We start from the raw sequence: 11269 nt of genomic DNA on the forward strand, positions 1-11269 counted from the left end.
CGCCACATCCCGCCGGGCACAGTCCTCGTCACGGGTGGTGGTGGACTCTGACCGCGTCGGGGTACGAGGACAGGGGCAGGCTGAGCAGGCTTTGTGCCGTGGTTGTTTTACAACCAGGATTAACTGCCCGGCAAGTCGCTGGCAAGGGTCCTGCCTGTATCCGTGAGCTGCTGGCAGTGCGCGTCCCTCCAGCTTAAAAAAATGGGGGTCTGCAGGGACCCCGATGGCACGTGCTGTCCTGGGGGGTGGCTGGTGGGAGCTCGCACCGTCACACATCACCCACCTTTGCCTGGGGAAGATGCTGGTCTGGATTGAGCCCAGGTGCTGCTGAGCGCTTGGTTTTGGACCTTTCCAGACCAAAGGGTCTCCAGAGGTATCGGGGGGTCGGGGGGGGTCAGGGGGGATGGAGCATCCTTGCGCAGTGGCCAACACTCTGCATCACCTGGACATCTGGGGCCCTCCTGTTCCTGGTGCCCACAGAAAGGGGGGGGACAGGTCCTCGTGTGCCGGGTTGGCCAATGTCACGGGAAGAGTCACTCTGCCCCCCGACACCGTCCATCCCAGCACAAACCACTCCACAAGTGCCCCAAGCCTGACCCCGCCGGGCTCTCCTCTGCCTCGCAGATCACCAACCTGAAGCAGCGCGGGATGCAGTTCATGGACGTGCCCTCCAGCTACTACCAGGTGCTGCGGGAGAGGCTGAAAACGGCCAAAATCAAAGTGAAGGAGAACATCGACAAGCTGGCGGTGAGCCTGGCCCAGGGACGAGGGGGATGCCGAGGGATCCCCAGGCTCCTCTGCGGGTCTTCGAGCTGTCGCCCTGTTTCTTGTCTCCAGGAGCTGAAAATCCTGGTGGATTTTGATGAGAAAGGCTACTTGCTCCAGATCTTCACCAAACCAGTTCAAGACAGACCCACAGTCTTCCTGGAGGTCATCCAGCGGCACAACCACCAGGTTGGTTGGAGGGTTTCACAATGATCTTGGCTTTGAGACCTCGGGGCCGTCACATTCCGTCACCCCGCCGGCTCTCAGTGCGGCTCTTTCCCAGCCGCCTCCGAGCTGACGAACCCACTGCCCATCCCCATGGTCTGTAACGTTGTCGTCTCCGCAGGGCTTCGGCGCCGGGAACTTCAAGTCCTTGTTTGAAGCCATAGAAATGGATCAAGACGCGAGAGGAAACCTGACCGTCCTGGAGCCCAACGGGGAGACCAGGCGCATCTAGAGGATGGCAGAAAACGCCGCCCTCGTCCCTAACGAACCAATTCACTAACAAACCGGGAAACGGCCGATGTTTTGGTAAATAGCCCAGACCAAAGTGTCATAAACCCAGGGAAGCTGCTGCCAAGTTGGGGATGTAAAAGGACTCAACACCTCACCTGACCCAGCCCCAGCGCTGCCCTCCGGTGACTTCTTGGGAGAGAGAGCGTGGGAAACAGCAAACACGCTCTTAAAAAGGCGTTTGATCCAAACCACTGAATTCCCAACAAAGGGCGGATTTAAGGCATGTGCCAAAGACACACAGCTATGGAGGAAGACAGAAGAAACAACTGGGGGAGCTTAAATTTGGTCTTTCCAAAGTTTTCTGTTAATTTTAGCTACACGGGAAGCTGGGAGAGGAAAGCATGGAGGCGTTTGCCTCTCTGTGCCTCTCATTTTGTAAGATTTTATTTTAATTGCTTTTAGACTCAATCTTGAATTTGAATTTGCTGAGATTAAACACATCGTTTGAGGGCAGCTACAACATTCTGGAATGAGACTTAATTGAATTTACATATTCCAGCTTTCCCAAGGCAACGTCTTGCTCCAATACCTGTAAATTCCTGAATTAATGAAGGGTTGGGGCTTCTCCCGTGTTTCAAGAAGTAATTGCTGGCATTGGCAGCGATCCCTTGGTTGAGATCCCGGCTGCATGTGCAAAGTCCCCTCTGGGCATCGCTCTGGTGTTGTCACTGTCCTTTGCAAGAGGATGTTCCCCACCGACACAATAAAACCCTTTTCTGTCACAGTGCCTGGTAAGTGGACGTATCGGGGCTGGAGCCCCTCTACCCCAGGTTCACTGTGGCTGCAGGTTGAACACTCGCCAAGGAGCAGCTTGGTCTGGCTGTCCTGTGTCCCCATCCCCGGGGTCTGGCTGTCCTGTGTCCCCGTCCCTGGGATCTGGCTGTCCTTTGTCCCCGTCCCTGGGGTCTGGCTGTCCTGTGTCCCCATCCCTGCGGTCTGCCTGTCCTGCACCTCCAATCCTTGCAGCTACAGAAGCTGAGAACCGAGCTGGGAAGCCACCTACAGCCCAGGCTCTCTCCCGTCTCTTCCATTTCCCCACCTGTCCCTGCTCTGGGGATCTCTTTTTCTAAAGCTCAGCTTTGCCCCCCACCCCATTCCGGGCAGCCCCCAGCGGAGGACAGCGGGGGCACTCGGCCGGTTCCGGGCTGTGTTTCATCCCCATCCCACTCCGCATCTCCCCGGCTCCCCTCTCCTGCCAGCCACAGGTAACAGAATCCATTTCAGCTTTGAATAAACTCATTTAGAAAAAAGAAACCAAAGGGCCTCTGGCTGCAACAGCCTCACAGCATCCCCCGAACCGGCAACGCTCACACCTCACTGCGTAGGTTAAGGGCTTTCACCTCCATGAAGTTAAAAACCCCCCAAAATAAAGACGTGAACTGAGAAAAACCCAGGGGAGAGGCTGCAGGAGCAGGGACCCCTCCCCTGCCCCGGGGCAGCGGCCAGCACCCAGCTGCGCTTCAGCTCTGCAGAGCTGTAAGGATTTGTAATACTAACAAAATTTTCTTTAAGTTTATAGACTTAACTCACACATTTCTTTCATGCATACGGTCATTTCCTGCTCACCAGAATTAATATTTTCAGTAAACTTTGCTGAAAACTCTGTCCTTTGGACTGCTCTTTCTCTGGATCAGGTTCCTCGAGCTCTCACGGTTCCCAGCGTGGGTCTGAGAGCAAAAAGCTGCCCTGGCTATACATTAAGCACAACATAATTTTTCTGTAAGAAAAGTCAGTATATTTATGGTTTGCTTTATAAAAGTTACTATAATACAATGGTACATAGTATTCAATTCACAAAAATATGAACAAATATATACAGCATGACACATCCACAACAAAAACACTTTCTTCAAAACAAGATACATACTGGTGACAGATTCTATATGCACAAAACATCCCTAAATTTATAAATTTGCTTAACGAAAGAAAAAGCAGAAACCCTAAATCTTCAAAGCAGAGTTGGTTTTTTAAGGAACTTAACAAAAATAAGATTTTTTTTTTTTTCATATATTGCAAACCATTTTACCTGCCTCCTTTTAAAGGAGGCCCTTTATGTTCAGACGCTGAATTAAAACAACCTCTTTACAGAACCAGAAACTGCAAGGATTGGGAGCCGGGTGTTCTTCCGTTTTCCTTGTGAAACTGCCCGTTTCTTTTAGAGTGTCCGTTACGATGTGTTTCTTTTCACTTGGACAAATACTACAGTGGCAATTAAGGAGGAAACTCATAAAAACAAAACAAATATTAAATTGAAAAAAAAATCCAGTTGCAAACTCGCTTAAATACATTTTCGGTTGTCTATTAGACTGTACACATTTCCTCGCTTGAAATAAATAGATTTTGCACATTAGGTTTCAGACTGAGGGGGGGAAAAGAAGAAGCCTTGACTTGGCAATTTTTTGTTTTCAGTTTCTTAATGCTTCTAATTCCATCTATTTATTTGACAAAACATATTTATACAGAATTTACATTATACAAAGCTTGACACAAGCTGTAAATGCCACCAGCTCCTTTGCTATACTTAGTTCTTCTTCCTCCCCATCTCCTTGACATGATTTAGAGCTGGAATCTGTTTAAAAAGAACTCCAAATTACAATAGTCACTTTTAATAAATTATTTACATGCTCTTGAAGTACAAAGAAATCAGCAAAAAAATTTCAACATGTTTCTACAAGAAACAGTGTCTGAAGAGAAGATTCTTGAGTTTGCCTATGTACAGAAGATGCATTTTTTTTTATACTTCAAAATCCTTTTTTCCTTAAATTTTTATTTTATACAGAAATGCACTGAAATGATCCCTGAAAAAGGTCACAAAAACCAGAACTGAAACTACTGTATACTTTGTTGGAGTTTAAAAATGTTGGGTTTTTTTTCCTTGTAGAAATAAGCTGCTCTATACAATATAAATATCTGCAAGATGAGCCCCTTCCCCTCCCAGAGCCCCGATAGTCACGGACCACTTATTGGGACCGACCTGGGGGTGTGAACCGAGCGGATGAATGAAGGTGTCGCGCAGCAGCAGGCAGGATTTGCAAGCACAGAGCACGCTTCCTAGAAACGCCAACTGCCGAGGCATCTGCACCCTGAACTCAAGCCAGCTTCATGGTGGGAAACTAGAGATTTAAGTTGTATTTCCAAAACTTCTGCACTGTTCTCTTGGGTCACTTCACCTAGCCACATACAATTTTGCAGGGAGCACAGTCAACGCCTCTTTTTTTGCCTTAGGTTTCAATTTAAGTAAAAATAAATTGGGGACATGCTTTTCAGCCAACAAAACGACTTCAGCAAATCTCTCTGTAAAGCAGCACGTGCTGGTGAGGTTTTAGTCCCTGCCGCTGTCTCCATGGGGTGCCGGGGTGCCTGTGCTGACCACGGGAGGCGAACGCAGGGTCCGACCCAGGCTGGGTGCCAATCGCACACCTTCTGCCTTCCTCCTCTCACCTCACCCCATTCTAAGTACGAGCCAAGGTACGCAGGAGGGATTAGAAAGGCATCTCCACGGGGCTGCCTTCCAAAACCGCCTCCGTGGCTGCAGGGCTCCCCTGGCCCCCTGAGACCTCGCCCAGGCAGCTCATGGCAAACACTAAACCAGACTTAGACCTCTGACCGTGGAATGCGCTGTTCTGGGGCACGCGGCCACTCCTCAGTCTGGGACAGAAGCTGCGCGGGGAAGACTCTGCCAGCCAAGATTTATGGGGAAGAAAAGAGAAGCCTCAGGTTTGGCTTGGAGACCAGACTAACTTGGTTTTTCAGAAGTGCTGTGGGTCCAACACCTCCGTTTCCTCCTGGGGGACTACTGGGAGCTCCACTCCTCCAAAAACTCACGTTATTTGTCTGGGATCCTAAAAAGGGATGGCTTATGGGCAGCTTCAGAAGAACCCAAGTGATTCAGGTGCTCATGGTCTTTGGCACCCAAATCCCTCTGGTGCTCCTAAAGACACAGCAAAGGACCCCAACCTGTAGGTCTTGGGGTCAGAAGACCACGACCTGCCTGCCCACCTCTCTTCAACAAAGGTTAAGGCAAACTGCAGGGGCTCATCCCACCCGGAGCAGACAGATCCGCTGGGAAATACAAAACTGTCAGCAGGTACTTAGGGACCGGACTGTTCTGGGTCTTTGTCCAAAGACATCGGCAGAACTGCCACACGCAGGGGCTTCAGTTCTGGGACACAGGAAGCTTCTGTACATTTCCAAAGCTTTGAAAGTAAAAGGTCAAGCTGTAGAGATGCCAACTGGAGCATCAACACAAGATGAACCTTGTTTAAAAAAAAAAATAAAATTAAAAAAAACTGAGCAGCTGGTTTAACTCCCAAGTGCTCCTGCCATCGCTGCAGTGAAAAACCAACGTTCAACGACAGAAACTAGTTGTGCTTCTCATAATTTTAGGTTCTGGGTCACCATTACCCAATTGCTGGAGAGATTTACAAAGAGGAGGGGAAACAAAACAAAAATAAAACAAAACCAGAGATGAGACTATGGACTGTCCAATCTCAGGGACAATTTCCTCACCCTCAGACAGGAATACAGGCAGGACTGAGGCAGCTTGTTGCACTCTGTGCTCCTGTTCTTTCAGACCTTTTGGCTGAAGACACAATTCAGAAGCAGAGGTCTAACCTACAGCACAAGCTCCACTCTGCACTGCAGGCCTGGCAATTCCAAGTAATAACTGAAAAAACTTCCAGAAAACTCTTTTGCAAGGTTGTAACCTCTGATCGTGGAGCTGTGGTCATACAGCAACTATCGCTGATTTTAAAAGGCTCCAAGAATACAGCTGTGCAATGTTCTGGGGGGAAAAGACATCTAGTTATGCAGGTCATCTTCCCATTTCATAATTCCACTGCAACCTCCCCTTACAAGCCAATTAGAAAGGATTTAGTACAACTCATCTCTACTTCTAGAGCAGGAGAAATTCAATGCAAGTTGAAAAACTGATCCTATCTATACCTGAACAGTCGCATAACATTTCCAGAGCACATCCAAAGAAGTTTTTCTTTGGTGTTTTTCCCCATTTTTAAATGGAACCTCTTCAAGAACTGCAACCTTCACCTCAGCACGTCTACAAGGACAAAATCTATTGAAAAATCATTTCAAAATATGCCTTCTGAATTTAACGAAGCATTCATTTTCATGCTGTAGATGGGAGAGGACAGGATTGCTCCCCAGCCTGCTCAGGGACACTTTAGCCACGCTGGCTTCTGCTGGAGCGCCGGGACCACCCCAGGGCAGGTTACTGAGTAACGGAGGGAGGAGAGCGGCAGGGTACAGCTCGCTCCTATCACAGGAGGCATCTCCCACATTCAAGGACAGAGCAAATACTCCACGTAAATGCTGGAAGGGCAGGGAAAAGCAGACAAAAGTGGAAAAAACAATACGAGACACACATCAGCCTGTTTCCCATCTACAGGAAGAAAATCCTGTTAGAAACATGGGCCGTAGCGTATGCTGACAAGGAGGGGAAGATTTCGACAGTGTAAACGCCAGCTGAATTTTCCACTCCATTTCAGCCTCAGCCTTTTCTGCGTGCAAGGCAAACCGATTTCCAAGGAACAGGCATCCTCCGAGGCCACACACCGTGCCATGATGCTACAGCTACACAACCAACTCGACTTCTTACTCATGACTGCAGTATCCAATTTTTTTTTCATTAACGGGTGCAGAGGTTTTGATCCCCCAATATACCAGCGTGGCATACAAAAATCAGAGACGAGCCCAAGGCGCTAAGTTGAGCTCTGCAGCTGACCTGAATCTTCCCCGGGGTGTCTGGCTTAGGGGACTTGTTCAGGCTCATCTCTAAGAAAAAGGCAGGACAGATCACCTGTAGTCTCGTTGCAGACACGTCTCCATACATACACGCACCCAAGCACACGCACACACCCATTCACACACCCTCAAGCCTCTGGCTTGCTCTGTAACATCAACCTTACATTTATTTACAGCTTACTCTGAGAAATCTGTGCAATTTCAGCCAATCAAGCTCCCAACAAACCCTATATGGCATTTTCAGTCTCTGCTTCACATTTAAACGTTGAATGTCTTTTTCAACCAACAAAACTGATGAGAAAAAGGTAGCAGCATTTATGAAAAGATGAAGGTTTATAACAACAATTTAAAAAAAAGGTACCATTATCCTATTACGGAGCATTAATGAGGGACTGAACAGAGAAGCTAGTGTTTGGATAGACCATGCCACAAAATGGTAGTCACCTTTTTGTGCGCGTGTTGGATCTGAAAAGGAAAGAGCACCTGAAACATGAACAGTCCTCGTAAGCATGTGCGCTTTTTGCTTTCATTTGTGATCCTGGCAGAAGTGCGAAACCTGCTTGGTTTTTTTTTTCTTCTCTTTTTTCCTCTCTTTTTTTTTTAAATGTTTTTTTTTTCCTTTTAAATTTTTTTCTTCCTTTTTTCTTTTTTTTTTTTTCCTCTTTTTTTTTGGCAAAGTGCAACCACACCTGGTTACCACAGTTTTGACATGGCCGAAGGTGCAAGTGTGACGAGAAACCTCGAGTTCAGTTCAGGGTTCCCCTGCAGTTCTCAGAGCCACATAGACATGGGATTTTTACATCCTCAATGGGAAACTTGTAGTCATAGGTAATTTCCTCGTTCACATTGATGTGCTGTTTGGAGTAGATGACGATCTTCTTTTGAGACTCCACTGTGATCACTTTAGCGTAACAGTTTGGCTGCAGGGGTGACAGAACAGGTAATGATTTAGGCTCCTGATGGCCATGGCTTCCCAGCCTCCACACAATTATTCCAAGCTAAATTAGAGCAGCGCAAAACATTCCCTAGAGAGCCTCAGCCACGCTTCCAGAGCCTGGAGCCAGGGGATTCAGAGGGGAGCTGAGAGAAGGCGGCATGAAGCCAGAAAACAGCCCTCTGTGCTCCTCCAAAATAGCCACATTCTGTGGCATAAAAGAACCTGGATGATGCTCCACCAAGTTTGTCACAGGCTAAGAGCAGCTCAACGAATGCTCAATAATTTGGTCTGACAGACAAGTCTTTGAGTGTGGGCTGAAGCACAGAGCAGAGGGGAAAGCAGCCTCTCTACCTGCTGGGGCACAACCTACTTTTCCCCACACGGACACTAGAAGGAGACTGTTCCCACGTAATAACAATGCTACAATTTGGTTTACAGAAATATTTGTTAGATATGTTTCAACAGTGTCTGCTATGGTCCCCCAACATGGTCAGGAGGATTCTGAGTGAGCTCTGTCTCGCTGTGTGTTTCATTTCTCAGGTCTCTCAAATCTCTTTATGACAGTTTAGACTCTGCTTTCATCTGCTGCAGCTCATTACCTTTTACTCATAACCCTGTGACCCCTCGCTACTTCTGAATGTGGCCCCAGCCAAAGCTAGCAAGGACTCAATGGGTTTATCAGTATGGCAGAGTACAATTATACGGAAAAACATGATACTCACATTGCAGCTGTGATTAATAAACCTGGCAAAGTTTCCACATTTCGTGGCATCGATGATCGTGTCATGATCGACTCTGAACATGTAACTGCTTCCGATGCCTTCATCCTCGTATCGCTTTTCACGCATGTCAGCAATGACCTACAGAAAACCCCATGTGTTGTGTCAGGACACGCTGCAGAAGGGATCTGTGACCAGAGATCTACACAACGCTCATCTGAGCTGAGCTTGTGCCACTCAACAGATGTATGATCCCAAACACCCCAAGAGAACAGAGACTCAACTGAAAACACAAAAGTTCAGGATGGGCTTCTCAAGAGCTTATCTCCCAAGGATCTGAGTGTTTAGTTTCCATGGGTTATTGACAATCCCAGCCTTGTACCTCCAAAATACATGCCAACCTCTGCCTAGCTCACATAGCTAATGCCCTACGGCAGGGACTCCAACCCCTGCTGTCACACCTGAGCACTTCTTTCAGGGCTGGTTTTTGCTCAGATGTCACCCCCAGTCCAGCTTACCTGCCTGATGTTCTGACCCACGTATTCAATCACCATCTCATCAGCTGCAATGGGCTCCATAGCAAAAAGGCCCCAGTCGTGAATGTGGCTCTTGCAGAATTTTAGTTTTTTCTTCCGGAACTGTATGAAGAAAACACCCCAAAACCCCAACCCTGAATTAGCCACAGCATGGAAAGGGACAGGCCCTCCCTGGGTCCAGCATCCGCAGTGTGCTCCAGGCCACAAGCAGTGCTGGGTACTCCAACCTGATTTAGTTTCCTTCTGTCCTGTGGTGACAGGAAGACAGGGCAGAGGTCATAGGAGGTCCCACAGAGTTGCAATACTTGGGTTTTAACCACTGACCACACGCTGGGGAGAACAGACCCTTTGAGACCATCAGTCTCTGTTCTGCATAACCCCGATGGCTCTGACTAGGGCTCACGCTGTGTCATCATCGTGTGCTTATTTATAGCCATTTATCTGCCAGCTCACGTCTCTGCTTCTCACAAGCGAGCACAGTGGACCAAGTGTCAAGTTTTCCCTGTGACTACTCTGTTACTATTTCTTCAGATAAATTATTTGTCTTACACGTTGTATTAAGTTGTATCAAGTTGTATTACATGGAAGTACAGGAGAGCCAGGTGCCATTCAATCTCTTCTGGATGAGATGGCCATCACCAAGGTGAGACCAAACTGGCAGGAGGTCCCATGCCCTGGCCTCCGCCTGCTCCCAACCAGCCCCTGTGTAAAGCCACAATCCACCGGGTGACGTACCTTGAGCTGGTTGAACTTGAGCAGGTCGCTGTCACAGCTACCGGTGAAGGAGGAGAGGAGCCTGCGTTGCTCCGATCGCCTCTCGGAGCCAGCCCGGGTAGAAGCGTGAGGTTGGGCAGGGATGCTCATCCCCTGAGAGGACAAATGGGTGATCAAAGCTGACCCAACACCCTGAAGCCTCCCTGCGAGCAACCCCTTGTGCTACAACCCATCACCACAGAACAAGTGGCCTCCCAAAACATCCCACATCAAACACTAACACCTCCCTAGCACCTCCCAGGCCACCAACTCTTCAACAACAGCTTCACCTCCTCCCTTGCCAAAAGGCAGGAAGCAGCCACTGTGCCTGACACCGTATAAAGTCAAATCCCATTTGCACCCCGGCAGTCAGCAAGGACGTGTCCTCACCTGCGTGTCAGCTGGAGGCTCCTCTGCAAAAGCTCGGCTATTGTTGAGGTATTTAAGTTTGTCCTTCTTATCAATTTTGTAATAGCCTTCACTTCGTGCACAGCCCGTCACATGCTCCCGCATCCCATCGTCCCGCTTCTTTTTCTTGGGGGTAGAAAAGCTAGTAGGTGGAAAGAAGTTAAGGAGAAACACAGACACTGATGGACATCAGACAAAACTTGCTACAGCTACATGGAGCTAACACCAGGAGCTTGGAAAATAATGAAGGTTTTGGGGAGGCTGCAAAAAATAACACTACTAGTGAAAAATAAAAAAACATCACTGAAGCCCACATGCCTAGAAGAAAACCCAGCACGATCTTTCCTTCTTAGCTGTGTGCTTTGGGAAACTAAAGAGATAATGAAGATTGAAACATAAAAAGGTTAAGCTGTCAAGAGAAACCTGTTTGAGAAAGGATTTCCCCACAGCACCCACTATGCACACACACAGCAGCTGCCCAGCCATCTGGACGTACCATTTTCTCTGTTTTGAGTGATTCACTTTCGTTCTATCTCCAGAAATTCCCTGCAGCCATCCCAAGCCCCGAAGACACCGCACTGATCTCACGGGAGCACAGCCCCACTGAGCTGGGGCTAAAAGCAGCGCAGACGGGCCAGACACTCCTCAGCCCAAAGGACTGATGCTGCTCTCACTGGCCTGGGTGTATCAGCTCCTTCAGACCCCGATGGGAAGGGTAACCCCCTGTGCAGATGTTTCGAACCCCACTGTCCTATCAGTCAGGAAAACCTGCAGCTGGCCTGGCAGGGACTCACTGCACTGAGCAGGCAGAAGGCACCTGCAGGTCTCCAGCTTCTGGAAGGACAGTGGAGCGGTACCACTGGCAGCTCACCCCA

The 11269-nt window shown here is 48.5% G+C and overlaps 2 protein-coding genes across 2 annotated transcripts in view; one reads left to right on the forward strand and one right to left on the reverse strand.

The window, feature by feature from the left end:
- Positions 1 to 1222, forward strand: part of HPD (4-hydroxyphenylpyruvate dioxygenase) — a gene marked incomplete at its 5' end in the record, with an annotated part of 2271 nt that extends 1049 nt beyond the window's left edge. Inside the window, 3 exons of the mRNA XM_010082940.1 lie at positions 625 to 747; positions 838 to 954; positions 1112 to 1222. Coding sequence (XP_010081242.1) covers positions 625 to 747; positions 838 to 954; positions 1112 to 1222 — 351 coding nt within the window. The remainder of the gene's footprint in view (positions 1 to 624; positions 748 to 837; positions 955 to 1111) is intronic.
- Positions 1223 to 7703: 6481 nt separating this feature from the next.
- SETD1B (SET domain containing 1B) overlaps positions 7704 to 11269 on the reverse strand; it is a gene marked incomplete at its 5' end in the record, with an annotated part of 46157 nt that continues 42591 nt past the window's right edge. Inside the window, 5 exon segments of the mRNA XM_010082942.1 lie at positions 7704 to 7961; positions 8701 to 8838; positions 9216 to 9335; positions 9969 to 10100; positions 10377 to 10543. Of these exon segments, the coding sequence (XP_010081244.1) occupies positions 7788 to 7961; positions 8701 to 8838; positions 9216 to 9335; positions 9969 to 10100; positions 10377 to 10543 (731 nt within the window).

The sequence above is a fragment of the Pterocles gutturalis genome, unplaced genomic scaffold, assembly GCF_000699245.1.
Source record: "Pterocles gutturalis isolate BGI_N339 unplaced genomic scaffold, ASM69924v1 scaffold11240, whole genome shotgun sequence".
NCBI classification, from domain to species: domain Eukaryota; kingdom Metazoa; phylum Chordata; class Aves; order Pterocliformes; family Pteroclidae; genus Pterocles; species Pterocles gutturalis.